General features: G+C 51.8%; 1 protein-coding gene across 4 annotated transcripts in view; it reads left to right on the forward strand.

The window, feature by feature from the left end:
- RGS12 (regulator of G protein signaling 12) overlaps positions 1–25352 on the forward strand; it is a 118688-nt gene that overhangs the window by 9714 nt on the left and 83622 nt on the right. For all 4 annotated transcript variants that reach the window (XM_055326863.1, XM_055326865.1, XM_055326866.1 and 1 more), the window contains exon 2: positions 17649–19629. In XM_055326863.1, the coding sequence (XP_055182838.1) occupies positions 17749–19629 (1881 nt within the window). In that variant the 5' untranslated portion in view covers positions 17649–17748. The remainder of the gene's footprint in view (positions 1–17648; positions 19630–25352) is intronic.

The following is a 25352-nucleotide window of genomic DNA, read 5'->3' on the forward strand; positions in this document are numbered from 1 at the left end:
GAGGGCTCCATACAGGGAGCCCAATGTGGGAGTTGATCCTGGGACTCCAGGATCATGTCCTGGGCCGAAGGCAGGCACTAAACCGCTGAGCCACCCAGGCGTCCTTCTGCCTGCGTTTCATAGTTCTCCAAAACTTTCACATAGTTGGTTTTTGTGTCTTGTACCCGGTTGGAACTGGATTTAGCAGCATAGGAGAACACGTGAGTATTTTTACTTCACTGATAGACCTCTTCACACTTTGATTAATAGCCAGGCCTTCATCTTTGGGGCTTACTTGTTTCTCATCTGGAGAATCAAGATAATCAGGAAGGAACCCCGCTAGTCTAAAAGTTTTCTTTAGCATAAACACTGGATATTATAAAGCCCTTCTAGGTGTTTACCTGATACTTTTTTTAGATCAGTAAAGGAGTTTGATAAATACGGTGGCAGTAGAGCCTGTCCATTGTTCATTGTGTTCCTGTGATGTGAGCTACTTAGGGATAAGCATCAGGAGTGATTCTTCTCTGACCTCTCAGAGGCTGACAACCCCTGAGCCTGGCATGAGTTTGCTAGGCTTGGGGCTCCATCTGAGAGCCAGGAGGAGAGATACAGACCCTGTTCTTCACTCCAGCCCCACTGTCTGGTTAGACTTTGGGCTTTTTTGGGTACAGTGTGTGTCAGGTAAGGTTAAGAATAAGGCTGCTGTGAGCATTAATTAGGATGGTGTATGTGACATGGTGGAACTGTGTCTTACACATAGGACTTTGTGACCATTAGCGATGGTGCTAGTGATGTCACATCTAGGTTTGTAGTGTCATTTATATGAGTATATGTGCCCTGGGAGGTATCCAGGTAGGTAGCTCAGACCTTTGCAGAGCACATCTTTTTTTTTTTTTTTTATTCATGAGAGACACAGAGAGAGAGAGAGGGGGGCAGAGACATAGGCAGAGGGAGAGGCAGGCTCCCAGCAGGGAGCCCAATGTGGGACCCAATCCCGGGACTCCAGGATCACACCCTGAGCCAAAGGCAGATGCTCAACCACTGAGCCACTCAGGTGTCCCTTTTTCTTTTTTCTTTTTTTAAGAAGACTTTATCTATTAGAGAGAGAGAGAAAGTACACAAGAGAGAAAGGGCAGAGGGAGAGGGAGAAGCTGCTTCTCCTTGCTCGCAGGGAGCCTGATGCAGGCCTGGACCCCAGGACCATGAGATCATAACCTGAGCCGAAGGCAGGCATTTAACCTACTGAGCCCCCCAGGCTCCCCTGCAGAGCATATCTCTGTCAAGCAGCTAGCTTGTGGCAGGCTGTGAGTTCTGTGGCTCCTCCTAAATGTAGTCCAGAGGAGCCAAGCCTAGGACACATTTTCCCCAGGTGGTACTTGGGCAGAGTGACATGCCCAGACCATCCCGCTCACCAGAGCCCTGTATCCCTAGTTGCCTGGAGTCCAACCAGAAGGATGGTTTTGTGGAGTTGAGAATTTAACGGCCAGTTGGCTTCCTCACTATGAAATTGGGGTGGTTGGGCCCCAGGAAGAGGAGGGCCCTGGGCCCAGCCCTGTGTTCATTTCCTGTGGCCCTTGTCACAAAGCACCATAGATGGGGGGACTTAAAATAGCAGAAATTTATTCTCTTACAGTTCTGAAGGCCAGAAGTCCAAATTAAAGTGTGGGCAGGGCTGCACTCCCTCCTAGGCTCTAGGGAAGGATCCTTCCTCCCTCTTCCAGCTGCTGGGACTGCTGGCAGTTTTGGGCCATGGCTGCACTGCCCTGTCTCTGCCTCCATCTTCACATGACCTGTCCCCTGCCTCCATTGGATCTGCCCTCTACCTCCCTCTCATAAGGACACTTGGATGGCATCTGGGGCCCATTCAGACCATCCAGGACCATCCAGGACCATCTTCTGTCCCAGAATACTTCACTTAAGCCCATCTACAGACCCTGTTTCCAAAGGAGGCCACATTTCCGGGGCCTGCAGATTAGGGCCTGATGTCTTTGGGGCCACCATTCAGCTCATGACAGCCTGCCTGGACCCGGGAGGTGAGGAGCCATGTGGGGCCACCAGGGTTTGGGGCCTCTTGCTCATATGACCTCTGACCACCCCTCCTCTGTTGCTTCCAAATGGTGTCTGCCCTCAGTTTCCCCGTGGGCAGGGTTGAGGCTTGTAGCTTCTCCTTCATACTGTCTGCACTGAAGTGGACACAGGGACTTGGTGTGTTTGCACACTGTCTTATCTTCCTGGGAGTAACTGAGAAAGACATGCAGAGCAGAAAGATTTCTTTCAGCCTTAATGAGAGAGCCAGACAAAGGGCAGTGTAACACTCCTCTGCCTGTCCCTCTTGAATCCTGTAGGCAATGACCAAATTTGTACGTGGGTAGGAGAATGTCGTGTGGGAGGCCTGACATAAGGCCATTTGTTGCCAAGGAAAATTGTTCTGTCTTTCTAGGCATTTGGGGGTGAGGCAGGAGGCAGGCTGGGGCTGGGGATTGAGTGAGGTGTGGGGAGTCAGGCAGGGGGATAGACACAGGGCTCAGCCTGTCCCCTGTCTGTGGGCGGCCACTGCCCACTTGGCCCAGGGGAGCTGCTGTGTGGAGCTGGGGGACCTGGGAGGGAGGTGGAGGTGACATTCCGGGGGTGGGGGGGGCGGTAATGGGAGCCAGCCAGGATCCAGCAAGGAGAGCTGAGGGATACTGAGTCAGGGACCGTGAGGGCCACGGCCTCCTCTGTCCCTTCTTTTAGACTTATCAGACAACACAGGCTGCTCAGTATTTGGGACACGCTTAGACTAAAAGTCAGCCATCTATTATCTGAAATTCAAATAAAATTAATTAATTAATTAATTAATATATTTATTTATTTATTTATTTAAGATTTTATTTATTTATTCATGAGAGACACACAGAGAGAGGCAGAGACACAGGCAGAGGGGGAAGCAGGATCCATGCAGGAAGCCCGATGTGGGACTCGATCCCGGGACTCCAGGATCACGCCCTGGGCCGAAGGCAGGCTCCAAACCACTGACCCACTCAGGGATCCTCTGAAATTCAAATTTAACTGGGTGTCCTGTTTACATGCCAGACCTGACAGCTCTATAGCCCCGTGATGCCCAGGTGACAGCCACAGACAGAATCAAGTAGAAGGAGGAAGGGAAAGTCAGATAATAACGGGAGGGAAAATTGAGATGGTTTAATCTCCAGTCCTTCCAGATAATTGAGCTAGAATTGGTTACTGGAATCAAAAATAGCCCCACAGTTCCATCAGCTACAGAGCAAGCCAGGAGCTGGTAGCTGGAGTGGGTGGGCACCTGCCCTCTGAGTCCCCTGGACTCGGTCCTGGTGGTGGCGGCCGGGTGGGAGTGAGCCATGGCTGTGGGCCCTTGTCTGAGCCCCTCAGAAAGGCCTGGAAGGTGGTATGGTGCGTGGGCAGACAGCAGTGTGGCTGGAGTGTGAGGCCCACTGGTCTGCAGATAGCTGGGGGGGAGGTGGGGATTGGAGGAGCTAGTGGGGTCGGAACTGAACCAAGGAGCCATGGAGGGATGGGCAGAGGGCACGCTAGGGGAAGAGTGATTCCCCAAGGGGGTCAAGGCTGGGTGCCCCCAACCCGTGTGTCCCCCAGACCTTCCGTGACTGGTGGTCTTGGCTTGATGAGCTGTGCTGTCCCCCCGGGGTTGGCTAGCACTAGAGGCCGGGGCCACCCCTGGTCACTGTTCACAGTTGTCTACTTGATGCTGCTGTAGAAGTCACTCAACAGCCATTGAGTGAGTGAATGAGCAAATGGATGAATGAGGCACAGGGAAATCGTGGGCGGCAAGGACAGGCCTGTCTGAGGAGGACGTGGAGGCTGGCCTCAACAGGCAGGCTGGAGGCTAAGGCTGGATCCCGAGAGAAGTGGGGGAGTGTTACAGGCCTGGGTTCGAGTCGAGCCTGAGGGAAGGTGAGGGCAGGTGTAGGTGGGAAAGGTGGCGTCAGGGAGAGCAGGAGGCTCTGTGGGAGCGGGAGCGGGGCTCAGCGCTGCCCAGGGAGGCTGCACAGGAGTAGGGGTGACAGCCAGCTGTTGCGGGGTGCCGGCGGGCCACCCGCCAGCCTCTCCCCTCCCTGCCTTGTCCTTTGCTGTGATCCCCTCTGCCAGCTCCCACCTGGCCCTCTGGCTGCCTTCCTTCTCCAGAGCTTCTTTCCTTAATAGAGAGCTTCCCTAAATTCCTTCTGGGGTAGAAAATGTTCTTAATGTGATGTAAATAAAAGAAGTTACATTAGAATGCACCTACCTCAGTAGCTTTGTTCAGCCCAGCACTACAGAGAGTCCTGCAAAATGAGGGGGGAGAGCCTGTGGGTCAGGCCGGTGATCCGCCCAAGTGCATGTGGGGGATGCCGGTTGTGGGTGTGGACGGTGTGGACCCGGGGTCACAGCACAGGTGTCTGTGTGGCCCGGGGCTGCAGGCGCTCTGTCCCATTCACTGTGCATTGTGTGAGCCCAGCCAGTATTAAAGAATGCATTTTTCTAATCATCAGAGGTCTTGCATGTTTATCTCTTTGAGATGAGAGAGCGTAGGACATGTCCTTCTCCTAGTTGGTTAGCCTACCGATTTTGTTTGGTGTGAACTTTATATCCCAGAAGATTAGATTCACTCAGAAAGATACATTAATAATTTTTGAACCAGTAAAATGGACCTTTGTAATTTAAATGATAGTTTCGTGCCAGATCTCCACCTTGTCCCTCACGTGCTAGGAGGAGGGCAAGTGCTGGGTTAGAGGCACCCTGGAGCCAGGCTCGGACTGTAGGTGGGACTCCGGGAACTGGAGGGACACACCTGTGCCGCAGGGCCCTAGCCGGTTCCCACAGGCCCTTGGTTCCCACAGGCCCTTGTGTCCGGAGGGCCTCGGGCACTTGCAGTCCAGGGTCTCCCTCTGCCGCTGAGCTGTGGCCGTAGCTGGGAAGGCAGGGAGGCTGAGGGGAGGCCGAGGGGCTCTGAGTGGCATCTGTCCGGCTATCCATTGGCTCAGTGCCTTGAAAATGCACTGGTGTCATGTTCTCCTGAGGGAGGAAGCTAGGCAAGTTTAGAGCTCGCATTTCAAGCCGTAAGTGGTAAGGATGGCATAACTACTTCTCCAGCTGGGTATCAGTACTTTCAGAATACCATCTCCTTTTCACAGGATCAGACTGTAGTCATTGTACATACGTTTTTCTAGTGTGTTTGAAGAGATGAAACCTTCAGGTTGCCAGTCCTTAGTTTCCTCTCTTTTTATTTCTTTCTCTTCTTTCCTCTTTACTTATAGTTGCCCTAGTTCCTGTTTCCAAGAGTACCTTTACTGTTGTTGGAGTGTGTTCTCAGCTCCCCTGCTGATCATGCAGCAGCTCTGTTAGGGGCTTGGTTTTCCTGCCCCAGCCTGGAGTCTGGAGCCCAGAGCTCAAAATCTGGAGCTGAGAGTCTGGAGCCCGGAGCCCAGAGCCCAGAGCCTGGAGCCTGGTGCTTGGATTCTGGAGCCTGGAGCCTGCCCTGTTAGTACCGAGCCTGATACTTGCTTCTGTGGCTTGATCTCTTGGGTTCTTTGGACTTGAAGTGTTAAACCTCAAGAACTGACATTAAGAAAAGCCCCTGCAAAACCTTTGCATAATCACAAAATGCTGACCCGGAACATTGTATATTTTGTGCTTTTCTGTTCAGCCTTTTATAAATTATTCAACAACCATGCACATGAATGATCTCAGTGGCTGCTGACTTGCCTCCTAAGCTTAGGTTAGTGTTCACATTTGGGAGATGAAATATCATGGAATTGAGCTAGACTGAGAGCCAGGTACATCATTTTGGTGGGAGAAAAACCTCCCAGGAGGTCTGTTCCTCACATGCTAGGAGAAAATGAGAGGCAGCCAGGTGGTGCTGAAGAGCTCACACTGGACTTGGTCAGCTGAGTCTGTGTTCGGTGGTGACCCTGGGCAGTGCACCTGTGCCTTGCGCCCTCCTTAGTGGGATGGGATTGTCATGGTTAGCTGTGAGGTCACAGTGTTTCATTGGCCATCCAGTGCAGGCACTGTTCTTGGCCAGTTTGTTCCATTCTGTAGTCAGTTTGTGTGTGCAGTCAGATTTCCTGAATCACCCATTGCAGAACTTCCAGTTCAAGGTGGTAGTGCTTCCACTGATGCAGTTTTCTTGACAACTTTGTGGGCCTCCTGTGAATCACATTGCTGTTTACTCCATCAGACGACTTTGAGAGAGGGTTTGTGAGGCTCACCCTTAGGGGGACACTTTGAGAAAGTTAATCACGCATTGTTACCTAGAAATAAATCTAGTGCCGTTTTTTTCTGTATTGATAGCAGCAGTGCTAACAAATCAAACGAAAACTTTCATACTTTGTACTATATGGGACATTAGTCACATACTGCTGTGTAAACAGTTCCACAAACGGCAGCTTACAACAACCAACATTTATTATCTCTTGGTTTCTCGGATCAGGAATCTGAGGCTTTGTTGAGTCCTCTGTTTCAGGTGTCACCCAAGGTTGTGATCAGGGTGTCGGCCAGGCTACACTGTGATGGGTCTGCTTCCAGGCTCACTCACATGGTGGCGGTGGCCTCCGAAGATCTCACGGGTCTGCTGGCAGGCCTCATGACCTTACCAGCTGTTGGCCAGAGACATTGTTGCCATGGGGCTGCTGCTCAACACACCTCACAACCTGGCAGCTGACTTCCCTCAAGGCAAGTGAGGGAGACAACGAGGACAAAAGCCAGTCTCTTTTTAAATTATCTTGGAAGTGACTTCTTGTTGCTTCTGCCCTGGTTATTAGAAGTGAGGCACTAGGTCCAGCCTGAGGCTCAGGGGGAAGGGCTGCCAAGGGTGGGACAACTGGGAGGGTATCACTGAGTTATATCAGAACATTGATAGGTGTCAATCTGCTGTACCACTGTCTGGTTTTAGGCCCCAGTGAGTTGTCTCTGCCTCTTTCTTTGGGTCTCTCATGGATGGATAAGTTAAATCTTAAAAAAAAAAATTTTTTTAAATTTATTTACGAGAGACACAGAGAGAGGGGCAGAGACATAGACAGGGGGAGAAGCAGGCTGTCTGCGGGGAGCCCGATATGAGACTCTATCCCAGGACTCCGGTATCACGCCCCGAGCCAAAGGTAGATGCTCAACCACTTGGCCATCCAGGCGTCCCCAGATTGTGGCTCCTTGATTCAGCCCCTGGAATGTGCATCCTCTCCATCCTGGGTGAGAGAGGCTAGCTCCCAGCCCCGCCTCCCACACCTGAGCACACTGTTGGCACAGACATGGGATGGCCACCGTGGACACTCCTGCCCAAGGCGAGGGGGACGGGGTGTGTGGGGGCCTGGCCACTGTTGGAAATGTCTTGGTTAGGTCTCCAGGCCTGACTCTGTCTTCAGGGCCTCTGACCCCCACTCTGAGTCATCTTCCATTCTCATGGAAGACAGCACGTGCTTACAGGGGGGTGGCCTCTCCCCACCAGTGGAGTTTGCATCTTGTGCGGCTTCTCCTGCTTCCAGTTCAAGGTGGTAGTGCTTTCACTGACGCAGTTTTCTTGACAACTTTGTGGGCCTCCTGTGAATCACATTGCTGTTTACTACATGGACGACTTTGAGATGAGCCCTCCTCTGTCTTGGGCTCCTGAAGGGACAAGGACGGCAGCCATAAGCAGCTCCCCGGAGGAACGGTTTTTCAAGGAGAGGGTTTGTGAGGCTCACCCTTCATCTCCCAGGATCCCAGTCTGCCACTTCTACCCCTTTCCTCCCACAGCAGCTTTCACTGACCTCACATGCACTCAGGACTTAGAAAAGCAGAAGGTGAGATGAGGAGGTGACTTTTGGGAACATCCTCGTGGACAGTGGGGTGCTGGCAGGAGGTGAGACAGTGGTGACGGGAGTTCAGAGGAGGGGTGAGGGGAGGAGATGCAGCCGAGCTCTGCTGGGGAGATGTGCCAGAGGTGCACAGCTGGGGCAGGAGCGGTGACCTTGGACAGAGTCCTCATTGCCATGTCTGTGCCCTTCTGTGCTGTTTGTACTCGTGTTGTGGGACCTGTGTTGTGTGACTGGGTTTCATTCAGTGGGCTTTCTGTGTGGTATTACTTGAAACATAGGCTCATCAATCAAGTACTGTCCTTACCTGGAAACTCTTGATGGTTCCCTTCTGTCAATGTAAACAGGGTCAGTCTGCTTGGGATCAGCCTGTAGGGTCCATGTCACCTGAAGGAGCAGAGGGCAGCCCGTGGCCCTGGCTGCCTGACCCCCACACACCCTGATGGCCAACCTGCTTCCCTGTGGCCTGTGACTTTGTTGGGTACAAGGCTGCATCTCATGCTTGGTTACTGGGGCAGTTAGGCTGCCAGCCCTTGTCTGAGGGGTTGGGTTCAGGGGCTCAGGGGTTCAGAGGTGATGGGATCTGGGAACAGGGAATGGGGCAGATCCTAGCTTCACCTGCGGGAACTCAGAAACATGCCAGAGTGGCTTTCTGTCAGGTTTTTTTTTTTTTTCCTTTGAGTAGGTTCCACACCCAGTGTGGAGCCCAACCGCCAGGCTTGAACTCACGACCCTGAGATCATGACCTGAGCTGAGATCAAGAGTCAGATGCTTGACCGCTGGAGCACCCCCTGGCACCCCTGTCAGAAACCTGATGTTGGGTTCCTTTCATCCTTTTACTGTTTTCTGAGTTGGTGTTGATCAGAACACTGATTAATGGGCAGGGGTGGCAATGCCCTCTGCTCATCCTGCCCAGCAAGCTCTGCCGTCTGTGGTGGGCAGCATGCTGTGACCACTCCCTCTCCCTGCACCTGCAGCCCTTGCTCTGCTGCCATGAAGGCTTGAGGCTCCAGGCATGCACCCCGTTCTTGCCCGGCCCTATTGTGATTCAGGCAAGGTCTCCTGCTTGGAAGCCAGCTGGGGAAGACAGGGAAGACAGGTGCCCCCATAGCAGCCCGGGGCACCCCACAGGGCACCTGTCTTCCCTGTGGCATCCTTGTTGGGCCAATGGCGGGGCAGGATTGATGTGAGTTTGGAGAGAAAAGGCCACCTTCATTTTTGTACAACAAAGAATTACGTGTAAAACTCATCACACGCTTCAATTAACTTTGATTTTTTTCTCATTACAAGAATCATGTTTGCTCTTTTTAGAAATTTTAGATGCTTTGAACAAAAAATTATTAAAATTCTAATACTTAGAGAAAGGTAAGACTTTCAGCCATGTTTAATGGCTCAGCAGGTGCTTACTGAATACCTTTTTTTTTTTTTTAAGATTTTATTTATTTATTCATGAGAGATACACACAGAGAGAGAGGCAGACAACAGGCAGAGGGAGAAGCAGGTTCCATGCAGGGAGCCTGATGTGGGACTTGATCCCAGGTCTCCAGGATCGTGCCCTGGGCTGAAGGCGGTGCTAAACCACTGAGCCACCCAGGCTGCCCACTGAATACCTTCTTATGCTCTAGTGGGCCCATAGACGTGAACACAGACTGCCTGCATAGCCACACATCACCCTTGGGCTCACATTCATGCTCATGAGTCAGGGAGGGGAGCAAGCAGAAGGACCTGGGCCTGTGATGGGCCCTGTGGACAGTAGGTGGTCCAGGAAGGGGCCTTCGAAAGGGAAGAGTGCTGTGAACTTGGTGTATGCAGCCAGCACATCCTTGCCCTTAGGGAACCACGCAGGGGGTCCTGTGTTGTCTCCTGGGACTGTGACTTCTCAGATGGGTGGGGGAGTGCCAGCAAGGATGGAAGCGAAGGCCTGGCCCCTGCCCTACTTCTCATGTGTGATTTCATCTGACACAGCCTCAGCCCGTGGCTCTGGGGTCTCTACCATACACATGACCAAGGTCCTCACTTGACCAGGGTCATATGAATGGCATGACTGGTCCTCTAAGGTCCAGTTCCACAGTCCAGGAGCTCTGACTAGAGCAACCTGCTAGACTCTGTCTTAGCTACTGGGGGGATAGAAGGCAAGGCTCCCCTTGGACAGGCTCCCCTACGATGTGTTCCCCAGGACAGGCTCTCCAGGATGGGTTCACTTAGGACAGGCTCCCCACAATGGGTTCTCTTGGACAGGCTCTCCTAGGACAAGCTCCCCTACAATGTGTTCCCCAGGACAGGCTTCCCATGATGGGTTCCTCAGGACAGGATCCCAAGAACAGCGTCCCCAGGATAGGCTACCCCAGGACAGGCTCCCCACGATGAGTTCCCCAGGATAGGATCCCAAAGGAGAGCATCCCCAGGACAGGCTCCCCCAGGACAGGTTCCCCTCGCAGGTCCTGTTATCTCCATTCTTCCCTCCTCCTAGAGGTGCACTTGCACAGAGGTGCTCCTAGTATTTGTGAGACAGATGCAGACAAACATCAGCTTGCTTCTTTGTATTAACAGCTATTTTAGGCCTCTGGTATTCAGGGGAAGACTGCAGAATTCTACACACGTGAGGTACCACCTGTCCAGGAGTCCTTTTAAAAGAATTTCCTTCTTTGGTCCCAAAGCCCAAAAAGTCTTTTACAGAGAGCATGGGAAATTTTCCTTGCCTGGTATATTTGAGGCTTCAGCTCACCCCTCTAGGATGTCTGGGAGCTTGTTTACACGTTGTTGCAGTTTATCAGACTCTTCCTGTTCAGGAGAGCACCAGAGTGCCACAGATCTTGGAGGGTTGTGCTGGGAACGTGGCCCTTGGTGCATCTGGCTGGCTGGCTGGCTCGGATGAGCACAGTCTGCCTGGGCTGATGTTTATGTGGGGGCAGGCCCACCTTCCCAAGGCAGCTCCACACTGGCCTAGAGCTTGCATCATGGGTAAAGAAAAAGAAACACAACCCGGGGAGTCAAACAAATGGTATAAATGAGACTTGTTCCAGATAAGGGGTATACAGTTGATTCTTTTATTTTTTTTTAAATTTTTAATTTTTTTGTTTTTTAAAAGATTTTATTTTATTCATGAGAGACACACAAAGAGAGATAGAGACACAGGTAGAGGAGGAAGTAGGCTCACCGAGGGGAGCCCAGTGTGGGACTGGATCCTGGAATCTGGGATCATGCCCTGAGCCAAAGGCAGGCGCTCAACCACTGAGCCACCCAGGTGTCCCTTTTTTTTTTTTTTTTTAAGATTCCATTTATTTATTCATGAGAGACATGGAGACACAGGCAGAGGGAGAAGCAGGCCCCATGCAGGGAGCCTGATGCGGGACTTGATCCCAGGATCCTGGGATCACGCCCTGAGCTGAAGGCAGATGCTCAACCACTGAGCCACCCAGCTGTCCTGGGTCCATTAATTTTTGGACCAGCTAATCCCCAACCAGGTTTTATTGGGCAAACATTGACTACCACTAATAAATCCAGTCTATCCATCCATCTATCCATCTACCTCCATCCATCCCCATTCATCTCTCCATCCCTCATCCATCCATCCATCCCCCATCTGCCTCCAATCTGTCCACCCATGCTCTCCATCCCCACCATCACTGGAGCTGTGTTACTGGGGCTGTGGTAACCCATTGCTTCTGCAGAAACAGCCTGGTTGCAAAGCACTCCCTGAGAATTGGCATGACTGTGGTTTGAGGCGTGTAATTAAACTGCTGTGTTTTTCTTTGTAGGGCTTGAGCAAGTGGCCTGTCCCCTGAGCATGGGAGTGAGGCTGGGGAGTGTCCCCTTTGCTCTGGTGACTGCAGGATCCCTCTGATCTTTCTTCCAGTTTATTTCTCTCAGTCCTTTTCCACTTTTTTCTAACATCAAACAAGGCCAGACATCCCATCAAATGCTAAAAAGTCTGGCTTCAGTCTTAGCTGCCTTCAGGGTTCTCTGAAGAGAGCATGTTTTCCACATGGGGTACAATTTAAGTCATACAACCCAGATATACCCTACAAATTTGGGGAACCCATTCTGGCTGCCTTCTGTGGGTGGTATAGTGACAGATGAACAGGAAGACTTGTCACCAAATTATCCACATGTTTCTTCCCCTCCATTCCCACTTTTTCCCTTGGCAGCTCCTGGTCAATCCTCTTGGTGGCTTAGCTCTTCTGCACTATTCTCATCTCCTGTTGGCCTTGGGGTTACCCACAGGGGAGGGCTTTGAAGTCTAGAGAGGAAAGGGGTCCTTACCTTGGTCGAGGGAGCTGGCAATGCCATTTTGTGGAGCACAATGGGTGGAGGCCGTGACCACCGGAGGGTCCCCACTGGGTGTGCTGTGCCCCTTGGGTTCCTTGGGAGCCACTCACCAAGCAACAGGTATGCAGATGTGCAGCTGGGGAGTCCTGGGTAGTCAGTCAGCATCCTTGTCCCTGAGCTGTGGGGTCTTTGAAGGAAGAGTCTGTTTCCTCATTTGGCAGCCCTGTTCTGGGCCAAGTCCCACACAAGGTCCCACCTGGTGTCACCATTGAACGGCAGGTAATGTGTGCAGGTGTCAAGCAGTGGTGGGTCAGGTCGGGACCTGTGGGGAGGGCCCTTTAAGGATGAGAGCTCAGTGAGGGTGTGGGTTATTGGTGGCTGTTCATGGCCTGGAACTGGCCTTGGTGAGCCAAGAACCCACCAGTTCATCCTCTGGCATTTTGGGGACCTGGTGTGTTGGAGAGGGCAGGTCCTAGGTCAGTTTAGTCTGGGGGAAAGCAGGAAACATGTCCTGGACTGGGGAGTGCTTCTCTGAGGTCAGGTGGCAGGTTGCCAGAATGGATCAGACCAGGTGAGGCCAGGGTGCAAGGATGGTCAGCATGCATCCTGGTATGTGTGACGGTGTTGGGGCCTATGCTGCATCTTCTGCAAATGTCCCCAAGAAGTTGGGGGGAATAGTGCCCAGTGGGTGTTTGGTGCCATGGCAGTGGTGGCTGGAGGTAGCACCCAGACACAACAGCTTTGGGGGAGGATGTGAGGGGCAGGGCCTGCTGGTGGGTGGGTCCTGGTCAGAGAGGGTGGCACGGCACCGCAGGGCTTCTGCAGCAAGAGATCAGGTGGTCAGAGGGACTGTGGAGGTGGCCAGCGCCTGCTATCTCAGCCCCAGGGCTGCTTCTGCTTCCTCTAAGGACCCCTCTCTGTGGAGGTGGAGAGAGCGGGGTTCAAATCCACTTGTGACACTCAGGAGCTGTGCAGCCTTGACAGGTTGCTTAGCTTCTCAGTGTGTTTGCTCATCTGCAAAATGGGAGTAATCCTACCTATGTCATAGCAGTGTGGCTTGTGGGCACACGTTACCACACGTGGAGTCCTGAGAACAGCCCTGGCTCAGGCCAAGTACCAAGTACCAAGTACCGCATACAGCTCCCCGCTGCTAGTGCTTATCTGATATCTGCTTCTGTTCCTGCACTTCCCACTTGTCCTCATGCAATGGGTGCCCTCTGCCCGGGGTCCTCAGCCTCCCCTCCTACCTCGTTTCCAGGCCTCCTTGTAGCTGCTCTTCCCGACTTCGGTCTTTTGGCACCTGTGCTCAGCTCAGGGCCTATCATGGTGACCTGGGGCATCATCCTCCCAAAATGCACCCCAGCAAGGAAGGATAGAGGAAGGGGGTGAGCCATGCGGTTGGCAGGAGTGCTACATGCTGTGCTCCTCTCCCTTCTGGGCCAGCAGACTTCTGCCCCTGCTCCTCCTGCTTTCCCTGCTCCCCCTCCTCCCCCTCCTCCCACTCCTCCTGCTTTCCCTGCTCCCCCTGCTTCTCCTGCTCCCCCTGCTCTCCCTGCTTCTGTTGCTCCTCCTCTTCCTCCTCCTGCTCCCCTGCTCATCCTGCTCCCCCTGCTCTTCATCCTCCTCCCCCTGCTCTCCCTGTTCCTGTTGCTCCTCCTCCTCCTTCCCCTGCTCCTCCTGCTCTCCCTGCCCCTCCTGCTCCTCCTGCTCCTCCTCTCCCTGCTACTCCTGCTCTCCCTGCTCCCCCTGCAGGGCCCGGAGCACACCACGTGGGGTGGTGGCTCTTTGCCTTATCCTGCCTCTCCCTCCCTGGGGCCTGGGGGCTGCTCAGGGCCCCGTGTGGCTTCTGGGTGTGAGATGCTGCAGGGCACGGAGTAGACACTCACTTGGTGGCTGTGAGTGGAGCAACTCATCAGATAGGACTGTCTTCTGATTTGAACCTCAGAGAGGAGTAGGGAAAGGTCACGGCACCTGAAGTATAGTCCTGGGTCCTGCTGGCCTGAATGACATAGGTAAAGGAATGACAGTGTCATTTGGTAATGAGACACTGATCCTGGTAGTGGGCATAGTGGGGAGACCCTTGTGTCCTATTGTCTGTGTTGTGAGGAAGCCGTCGCTTCTTTCTGAGCTGTTCCCTTTTTCTGCGCAATGGGGAGGCCAGCTTGGATGATGTGTCCATTGGCTGGGGCTACGGCAGAACCCTGCACGCTGAGCACCTGAAAGCACACCAAGGTCCAGTGTTTGGCGAGGACACTCCCTGGTTCCAGATAGCCGCCTTCTCGAGTCCTCACTGTCTTCACCTGATGGAGGGGGGTGGGGTGGGGGTGTCTTGCTTTACAGGACACGAATCTCATCCTGATGGCTCCACCCTCACGATTTCATCTAAACCTCCTCACTTCCCAAGCCTCTCCTCCACACACCCTCACACTGGGGGGTAGCATTTCAACATCTGTGAATTTGGAGCTACACACATTCAGCCCATAGCAGGTGATCTCAAGTCAGGGCGCTCCAGGTATTGTTACCTGTCGAAATCACCTGGCAGGTGTGTGTGGGGGAGAGACTTTGTTGAAGCGGGCAGCTCAGACCTCGTCACCTGGAGTATCCGGGTGGAGGAAGGGGACCCAGGAACTGGCACTTGAGCAGCCCAGATGGCAAAAATGCCAACAGGAGCTGGAAACTGGAATTTGGTTTCTTCCAAATTTCACTCTGCTCATTTTACTGATACAGTTTAAGGAAAAATTAACCTGTAGGCTGAACTCATAAAATGTGGTTGTAGGTATTAAGACACTACTTATATGAATTAGAAACAATTCTTTTTCAGTGAATAAAGCACAGGGACAGGACCTGTGGTCAGAAAGTTGCTTAAATTAGAAACAGTTTTTAATCAATAGAGGAATGTGACTGTAAGAATCCAGTAGAAATATTTGGGTAAGTCACATAGAAGACTGTTGCTTGGTGTTACATCGTACAGTGCTAGAACTCTGGTGTTTGGGTGAATTACAAAATAATTCTGCATGTAAAATTGGGAAATCATTAATTTCAACAGGCAGTACCTGTTGTTTGGCAGAGATAGCCAGCAGTCTTCTGTCACTGGAGGAAGGCAGCAGGGTGTCATCAACCCCTGTCCTGGGAGGGGTCATGGTGATGGGTGGCACAGGTAGGCATAGTGGCCCTTGCATCTGTTTGTTCCCTCCTCACCAGTAGGGTGATGCCCCTGGCACGAGTTTCTGTGGCCACGTAAGCAAACTCAGAGGCTTGGAACAACACAACTTTATTCTCTCACAGCTCTGGGTGATAAGTCCACAGTCAGTCTCACCTGCTACAGTCACAATGTCGTGGGACCGTTCCTTCTGGAGGCCCTAGGGGAGGGTCTGTTTTCCTCACCTTTTGTGGCTTCTAGGGGTGCTCCGATTGGGAACTGTGTGGCCCTTCCTCTACCTTCATAGCCTGCCACTCTGATCTCCACTTCTCTCTAACCCTGACCCTCCTGCCTCCCTCTGATCAGGACCCTGTGACTCCAGGGGCTGCTCAGATCAGCCAGGATAACCTTCTGTGTCAGGAGCCTTCACCTGAACATGCCTGCGAGGTCTCTTTGGCTGTGGGCGGCTACTTCCCAGTTCCCTGGGGGTGAGGCATATTTGGTGGGGGAGCATCATTCAGCGTGGAAGTGGCCTGGTGAGGAGACCCTGAACACTATTCTTGGCCAACTTTAATAGATGTTTTTAATGATGAATATCAAGTAGTTAAATGTCCAGTCATAATACTTAAGTGATTCTTGTATCACCACTTAGATATTAAACAGTATGGTAATTTAGAAATACTTTGTTCTTTTATCACTCTTAGCCATCGGGGTGATTTTGTTCAAATCCACATCTTGCACACTGTGTCCTCTCTGTCCCTGCCTCCACTGGTGGGGCCACCCTGGAGCACACCCTTCAGTTCCTGTAGCTTCTTCTGTCATGCGTGGGTGGGCATTACTTGAAATTAAGCTTCTGTGACTGCAGACCTTTCCCAAGATGAAGAATTGATCCTAACAACTTTAGAACAATTATTTTAAAAATGTACTTTCCTTAAGAAACATGATCTCTATACTGTTTTGGGTCTTCACAACATGATTTGCTGTATTGTTTTTTAAAGTGATCTTTGAAGGGTTTTGTACAGCAGGAGCTCCACAGTGGGACCAGGCTGTCCCCCGAGAGGCCTGTGCTGCACTGGGCCTGGGCAGGTTTCCAGGAAGTGTTCCCACTCCTCAGCTGGACCCCCCCTGCCTGTGCCAGACCCCTTCTTCCTGAGGGTCTGCGGTTTGGGCTGAGCCAGGGGCAAGGGCCTGAAGGACCAGCCCCAGCGATCCCTGTTCTACGTCCCTAACAAGCCACCCTGGCTGACAAGACCCCACACATGTTGTCACAACACACTGCTGGGAATGGAGCACATCCCACCTGAGTCCCAGGGAGGGGATGCTGGAAGCTGGCACCTGATTCCTCTGGACTTCGTCCCCCTGACTTCTTCACCCCATACCTCTCCCTTTGGCCAACTCCCTGGGATCAGTCCCAGCCATGAGCACAACTGTATTCTAGGTCCTGTGTGTCCTCCTAATGAGTCATGGAACTGGGATGGTCCTGGGACCCTGACACAGGTTTGTTTTTGATGACAACCAAGGATGAAGTCATCCCCGGAACAATTAAATTATATGCCTTTGCTCTTTTTTTTAAATGTTTTTTAAAGATTTTATTTATTCATGAGAGAGAGAGAGAGAGAGAGAGTCAGAGACACAGGCAGAGGGAGAAACAGGCTCCATGCAGGGAGCCTGATGTGGGACTTGATCACACCCTGGGCTGAAGGCGGCGCTGAACCGCTGAGCCACCCAGGCTGCCCTCCTTTGCTCTTTTGGTGGTTTTAACTGTTCTCTCCGGTGGCCTCTGTAGTTGACTGAGGCGATTTCAGACTAACGCGGTTTTCCCACATGGTACTTTGTTCAGAAGAAATTAATTGAGGGAGGAAAAATATGAGAGAATATAAGCTGACTCTTTCCTGATGGATTGCTGCTTGTGATGGAGGAATTTGTGATCAGATAGGCGCCTTTCTACCCCAGGTCTGTAGCCAGCACTGCTTCTCACTCTGCCTCTGCGTCTCAGATTAAAATGCAGGTAGGGATGTGCTGGATCTGCAGAGGGGCACGAGAGCCCCATTGTGCCCATTTCCAGGCGCTGCCAGGCTACTGGTCTTCTGATCACACTTGGAATGGTAAGGGTCTTGAGGTGTCTTTCCTTTCTGCCCAGACAGGCAGGAGAAGGCAGGAGAAGCTTCTGCTGCAGCCCTGGATCCCTCAAACCTAAGGTGGGAGTAATGTCACATCAGTGTTGCAAAGGGTGTCTGTCGGTTCTGGGAAACACAGTCTGCTCCGGAGGGAAATTTCTTAGGCTGGCTTTATGGTTTACCATATGTAGAGACTGCTTTTCCTTCCTTTGGACATTTATGTGTTAACCAGACACTCTTTCTATGATGGTTTTTGTTATGAGTTATCTTTTTATGTTTAGGTGATATGGGTAAGCAATGGAAATATGGGATCTGGAATAACAAGCTATTTATTGTCTTCCTTAGGGCATTATTTCAAGAAAAAGTGCAGTAGCACCCAGCATTCCCTGAACTATGGATCCCCTGCAGTGAAGAATGATGCCCTTGGTATTGCAAGCACATCGAAATGTATAGAGCAGGGGACACAGTGGAGCGTCCACTTCATGGGCAGGCGCCCCCTCGCATGAGGAGTGTGGAAGTGGCCAGAGGAAGAACGGGGTACGGATTCACCCTTTCTGGTCAGGCGCCTTGTGTGCTCAGCTGTGTCATGAGAGGGAGCCCTGCAGATTTTGTGGGCCTCCGTGCTGGTGATCAGATATTTGCTGTCAATGAAATCAATGTGAAGAAAGCGTCCCATGAGGATGTAGTGAAATTAATTGGGAAATGTTCTGGTGTCCTGCACATGGTGATTGGTGAAGGCATTGGCCACGTGGAGTCCTGTTCCAGTGATGAAGAGATTGGATTTTATGAAGGAAAAGGGTGGCTGAAGCCCAAGCTTGATTCTAAAGCCTTAGGTATAAATAGAGCAGAGCGAGTTGTTGAAGAAATGCAGTCCGGTGGAATTCTCAGTATGATCTTTGAAAATCCTAGTCTTCGTGCGAGCAATTCAGAGCCCTTGAAATTGAAACAAAGATCCCTTTCAGAGTCAGCCACTGCGCGATTTGACCTTGGACGTGAAAGTATAAGTCATCCGAATCCTGGCCTGCTTTCTAAGGAGGAAATATCAAAAATGATTAATGATGATTCAGTTTTCAGTATCGGACCTGAGAATCATGAAGATTTTGTAGTAGACGCAAGTATTTTAAACGTTGCCATGGTCGTAGGCTACTTAGGTTCCATCGAACTTCCTTCCACAAGCTGCAACCTTGAGTCGGACAGTTTACAGGCCATCCGTGGCTGCCTGCGGCGCTTGCGAGCTGAGCAGAAAATCCACTCCCTGGTGACGATGCGAGTCCTGCACGACCGTGTGCAGCTCTGTACTGACCAGGCGGCTGTTCTGGCCGAGTACCCAGCTGAGAAGCTGGCCTTCAGTGCTGTATGCCCAGATGACAGGAGGCTCTTTGGGCTCGTGACCATGCAGACCAGTGACGATGGGAGTCTGGCTCATGAGGATGAGGGTGCCTTGCGGACTTCCTGCCACGTGTTCATGGTGGATCCAGACTTGTTCAATCACAAGATCCATCAGGGCATTGCTCGGCGGTTTGGGTTTGAGTGCACGGCGGACCCCGACACCAACGGCTGCCTTGAGTTCCCAGCATCCTCTCTCCCTGTCCTCCAGTTTGTCTCTGTGCTGTACAGAGACATGGGCGAGCTGATCGAGGGAGTCCGGGCCCGGGCCTTTGTGGACGGGGATGCGGATGCCCACCAGAACACCAGCACCAGCAGCAACAGTGACAGTGGCATTGGCAACTTCCACCAGGAGGAGCGAAGCAGCCGAGTGCTTGTGGTTGACCTGGGCGCCAGCTCTAGCAGGCACGGCCCCAGCAACAGTGGCTGGGAGGGTGCCGGTGGGAGGAGCTCCCAGCCTTGGGGTGCCCCCTGGAATGGGGCCTTTTGCCACGACCCCGAAGGGGGCCCCCTGTTTGAGGCCTCTCCACAGGCTGACAGGTGCCGGGACTTCAGTAAGCACTTAGGGTCCACTTCTCACGGAGAGGCTCCCCCTGCCCCCTTGCGGAGTTCAGTGCCGCCTTCCAAGAGGGGTGCCGTGGGCCACGGTGGTAGTTTCGGCCAGCGGTGGCTTCCAGTCCACGTCCTGCAGGAGTGGCAGTGCGGACACGCCAGTGACCAGGAGTCTTACACAGACTCCACCGATGGGTGGTCTAGTGTCAACTGCGGCACGCTGCCCCCTCCCATGAGCAAGATTCCCGCCGACCGCTACAGGGTGGAGGGCAGCTTGGCACAGCCCCCACTGAGCACCCAGAAAAGGGACTGGTCCAGGAAGGCCTTCGGGATGCAAAACATTTTCGGTCCCCATCGACAAGTTAGAAAGACTAAGGAAGACAAAAAGGTAAGCCTGTTAGATGTGATTTGGTAAAACGGAGCTGGATATCATTAACTCAGTCACTGATGGCATGATACATGCTAGTTGACAAGTGTCCAGTCCCGCTTTTCTCCTGCTGCCCTTGAGCCCTGCCTCTGTTGGCCCTGCAGGACGTCTTTTGCTTATGTGCGGTGGGCTCTGCCCTGCCCGGGAGCCCTCTAGGTACTGCCCCCTCTCTGGCAGGTCCTGTGCAGAGCAGATAATGGAGGAGGGACATCACTTCTCACAGCTAGGCTGAGGCCCTCCTCCCTCCCTCCCTCCTGCCCTTTCGTACTGCTGGTGCCTAGGAGGGTCCTATCCATGGGACCCCTTTGGAGCCCATTTCATCCCACCCTTTTGAGATGAGAAAATTCTTGAAGCACAGATACTGTTGATCTCAGGACAGGTCACTTCCCAGGGTGTGGATCCTTGCTCTGTTTACTTCATCTGGAAAATCCTGTTATGAAGAAAATGCCAGCTGAACTCGGCAGTGGGCTGGTGGCTTGTGCTCCTTATTCACTGAAGGTGCCTATCAAATGGTAAGGGACCATGCTTGGTGCAGCAGTGCTTTGAACATCTCACACCTGTCCATGTCCCTTTGGGGCCTTTGCCTTCCCCACTAGGGGCTCAGTTTGGAGCATGAGGGCGGGTGTTAGCATGTAGGACTTTCCTTGGCAGAGGGGTGGCCAGTGGCACTGGAGGGACAGGCTGAGCTGCTGTGTGGCTGGCGCCCAGTGAATGACCCAGTGAGATGTAGAATGGTGCCTGGCTTGGGTTGTCTCCAAGGGACTTTTCTCAGAGGACTTTTCATGATTTAATTTTTTTTAATTTATTTTTTTTAGAGATTTATTTATTTATTTATTCATGAGAGACCGAGAGAGAGAGAGGCAGAGACACAGGCAGAGGGAGAAGCAGACTCCATTCAGGGAGCCCGACGTGGGACTCGATCCTGGGTCTCCAGGATCACACCCTGGGCTGAAGGCGGCGCTAAACTGCTGCACCACCAGGGCTGCCCTTCATGATTTTAAAGTACCTTTTCTGCATGTGTTCACATTTCTGTTCTTGATAGCCAAGAGTCTCACAAGGAGATCCTTCTGCTGGCTGGTGAGGATGGGGTTGGGGAAACAGGAGAGCTGAGGGGCTGTTCAGCGAGTATTCTGTTCATGCCTGCACCCTTCCTAGTAGTTTCCTAGTCATAGTAGTTTCCACTGTACAACACACTAAAGATTTAGAGATGGAGGAGAGGTCAGACCCCCTGGCTTTCCCTCTCCCAATGGCCATGATCACATTTTGAAGAGTCTAAGGTTAGATTTTTGTCCTTATAAACAGTTGTAATTGTGTGGGTTTTTGATTCAGTTCCTAAACTGCTGTTGCCAGATGTTCTATTGTCATGTGCACCTGTTCTCTTGTCCCTTGGCTGAGCCACACATGGCCTGGGTTCTTGGGGCGATCCCCCCCACCCACATCCTTCTCGTCTGCTCCAGCCAGCCAGACTGTGGCATGGATGCTTCACACTTGAGCCTCCTTCTGGGGTTGGGGGTGGGGAGGTTCCAGCAGCGCGTCCTTCCCTATTGCTGTGGTAGGCTAAGGAAGGAGGGCCCGAAAGGTGGTAAATGTTATCTGAAATTGGAAAATTCACCACTTCTTTGAATGCATATCCCACAAATGTGTCTCCACTGGTGGTGTATAAGTGAATTTTTGCATTGGGGGAAGGAAAGGGTGTTTATGTGGCTCTCTGCGGGTCAGGTGTACCCCTGGTCATTCTGGGTGGAAGCCCTGTGTGTGCTCTGCAGGGCTCTCTGCTGTCTTAGACTGCACCCAGTGGGGTTCCAACCTCAGGGCACCTGTGAAGAGGGGGTGCTACAGCCCCTGTTCTGCAAGTGACGTAGCCAAGGTTTGAGGTTTAACAGTCAGGATTAAGCAGGGTCATGATTCAAACCTTGGATTTCTTCTTTTTGTTAAAGATTTAATTTTTTTTTTAAGATTTTATTTATTCATGAGAGACACACAGAGACAGAGACACAGGCAGAGGAAGAAGCAGGCTCCATACAGGGAGCCCGACGTGGGACTTGATCCCGGGTCCCCAGGATCACACCCTGGGCTGAAGGTAGTGCTAAACCACTGAGCCACCTGGGCTGCCCAAGATTTAATTTTTTAAGGGGAGTTTTAGGTTTACAGTAACATTAAGAAGGTGCAGAGATTCCCCGCATACCCTTTGCCCACACATGTGCACACCTCCCTGACTATCCGCATCCCCACCGGGGAGTACCCGGTACTGATACCATCATCACCCAGAGTTCATAGCTCAGTTCCAGGTCCCTGTCGGTGTTGTGTGTCCGTTGGCTTGGACCACTGCGGAATGACAGGTGTCCACCCCTGTGGTATCACACAGAGGAGCTTTGCTGCCCTAAACACCCTCATGCTCCCCCGGGGTCCTCCTTCCCAACCCCAGCCCCTGGTACCCACTGGTCTCCTTCCTGTCCCCATCGTCGCTCTGTTTTTCCAGAATGTGCTGCAGAGGGACTCCTACAGCACACAGCCTTTGCTGACTGGCTTCTTCCTCTTTGTGACGTGCACCTGAGGCTCCTCCAGGCCCTTTTGTGCCTTGATAGTTTGTTTCTGTTTAACGCTGAATAATCCACCATCTAGATGGACACAGCTTATTCCTTCATCACCAGCTAAGGACATCCTGGTTCCTTCTGAGTTTGGGGAATTATGAACAAAACTGCTGTTAACATCTGTGTGTAGGGTTTTGTGTGGACGAGTTTTCAGCTCCTTTGGGTAAATGCCAAGCAGCTTCATTGCCGGATCAGATGGTAAATGTTTAGTTTGGTAAGAAACTGACAGACCATCTCCCAGAGCGTCTGCACCGGTGATTCTGCGTCCCCAGCGTGGTGAGCAGGAGCTCCTGTGGCTCTGTGTCCTCGCCAGCACGTGCTGTGGTGGGGGGCCCAGATTTGGCCGTTCTGACAGGTGTGTAGTGGTATCTCACTTTTATTTTAATTTGCAGCTCCTTGATGAGGTAGGATGCCGACCCCTTCTCATATCCTTCCCTGTCATATGCTTGCAGTCTGTGGCTTGTCTTATTCTCTTGACATGGTCTTTCCCAGAGCAGAACTTTAGTTTTATTTTTTAATATTTTATTTTTTTATTTATTCATGAGAGAGAGAGAAAGAGGCAGAGACATAGGCAGAGGGAGAAGCAGGCTCCATGCAGGGAGCCCGACGTGGGACTCGATCCTGGGTCTCCAGGATCAAGCCTTGAGCCAAAGGCAGGCGCTAAACCGCTGAGCCACCTGGGCTGCCCCGAACTTCTTAGTTTTAGTGAAGCCCAGGTGATGAGTTCTCTCTCTCATGAATCATGCCTTCGGCGGTATATCTGAAAAGGCCTCATCAAGCCCACGATCATCTAGCTTTTCTCCTGTGTCATCTTCAAGTTTTATATAAATTTTTTTATTTCACATTGAGGTGTATGATCCATTTGAGGTTAATTTCTGTTAAGGGTATACGGTCTGGGTCTAGATTTATTTTTCTGTGTAGGGACGTCCCATGGCTCCTGCACCATTTGTTGAAGATGCTGTCTTTGCTTGCTTGTGTTGCCTTTGTTCCTTTGTCAGAGATCAGTGATGATATTTATGAGGGTCTCAGGCTTCTTTTTGATGTTCTTTCACCTTGAACACAAGTGTAGCAAGGAGGGCCTGGCTGGTAGGACTTAGGCTGTAACAGAGGAGGACATGCTGTGGTGGAGTTGGGGTGTCTCTTGTGCTGGGAGATAACAGGAAGGTGCTCACCAGTGTACTGTGGACCCAGGTAGGAATTCTGTGAGCCCGTCAGGTGGGTATCGTTCTTTTTATTTTACTGACAAGGAAAGTCAGGTTTATATGTGTCAGAGGACCAAGGAAGTGCTGAGACTCAGACTCCCTGGGTCTGTCTGGCTTCCTTCATTAGACTAGTTTGGATGACCTGTTCCTTTGGCAACAGTGATGGGACACCCAGTTCATCTAAAAATAAGGAGTGGTGAATGGTGTTTTATTGGATTCCTACTAAAATCTCTTGAAGGTTATCAGTTACTTTTTACTTTGCTCCATGGATTCTCCCGATTATTAGCTCAGCCTAATCTCATAGCCTCCCTTGCTGGAGTGGCAGAAGCTTCCAGAGATTGTGAGGTGGTCTCCTGGTGCCCCTCCTGGAGGCTTGTTGGGATGAGGAAGACAGGCCAGGAGGGATGAGGGAAGTGCCTGGGAGTGGGGAGAGAGTGAGAGGTGTTGGGAAGGGCACGTGGTGGGCTGCCATGCAGTGGAGGCCCCAGGTGACTCCCATTCTTCTGCATGGTAGCAGTGGCTCCAATGACATGCTGTGCATGGGTCAGGGGACAGAAAACACACCAGGTATGAGCAGAGAAACAGCGTGGAAAAGTGCGACATAGGCCAAAGATGGTGAGCTGCTAGGAGGAAGAGCCCTCTTGGACCCTGGGGCAGGCCTCACAGCAGTGGCGGGACAGGGGCCAGCTGGAGAGGCTGCCCCCCAAGGCCCCGCTGCTCTCTTGGAAACAGTGCAGGAACCCATCGGAATGCAGCCACTGTGGGACGGCCATCCCCAAGCACTCACTCACCACCTCCTGGAAGACATCCCAGACCAGAGCAAGGTCCTGTTAGACCTTGACACCTCCCTCCCTCCTTGGCTGGCAGCGCCTCCATCAGGCCAGCAGGCCGTGAGAAGGCCACCCATATGAGCCGGGTGGCCACTCCCGCATTGCCCTTGGCAGAGTGAGGAGCGTGTTTGAGCTTTTCCTACCCCTAAGCCCATCTCGATCCCCAGCTCTCCTGGAGCCAGTCTTGATCACCTGTGCCTGAGGGCTGTTTCTTGTGGTTATAGGGCAGTGCTGGCCTGGGCAGCCTTGTGGCTCCTCTTCCCTGGGAGCCATATGGGGAGGGACATGCTACCTCCGCCTCAAGATGGCCTTTCCTGGTCTCTAGGTGCTGACGATGGCTCCCACACTGTGCTCCGCAGCTCTTTGTATGAGATGTGCCCTGTGAGTTCCTGGGTCATACCTGTATGCAGTCTGTTAGCTCCACAGCGAAGGAGGAAGCTGACCCCAGAAGTGCTCATCCAGGCCCATCTCTTCACTGTCCTCCTCTGCCACCGCTTTGGTTACAGCCTTCAGTGATTTCCCACTTTGTTTACTTTGCTTTTTGCTGAGTATCTTAGGTACGAAAGGGAACGTATGACTAACAAAGGGATTGATGTGAAAGAAAACCCAAGACCTTGAGATGTGATCTGTATCATCAAAAATGATCCCATTACATTTAATTTGAATTAAGGATATTTAATTCTGCTTCTTTGAAAACCAATATTCTAAAGATAATATTAATCAAAATATCTGGCTAAGTAGCAAAATCCATATTCTTAAACTTCACATGTAATGGATTTTGGAAAAATTAAAAATGGATATATGTTCATTATAAGACCATCTAAAGGATTTCTTATTGTTATTTTGAAATGAATTCGTAAATATTTTTAAACTTCTCAGTTTCATTTTTAATATGGAAAATAAACAATAGGTGGATCCCACAGAAACAGAAGCTCTTTGGGATCAGCAGTACTTTGTATGAGGGTACAGGCATCCTGAGACCATAGTGTTTGAAGACAAGATGCCCTGGAGGCACTCACTGGTTTGCAGGACAGACTTTCAGGAGTGAGTCCTTTCCAAAC

The sequence above is a fragment of the Nyctereutes procyonoides genome, unplaced genomic scaffold (assembly GCF_905146905.1).
Source record: "Nyctereutes procyonoides isolate TBG_1078 unplaced genomic scaffold, NYPRO_anot_genome, whole genome shotgun sequence".
Taxonomy (NCBI): Eukaryota; Metazoa; Chordata; class Mammalia; order Carnivora; family Canidae; genus Nyctereutes; species Nyctereutes procyonoides.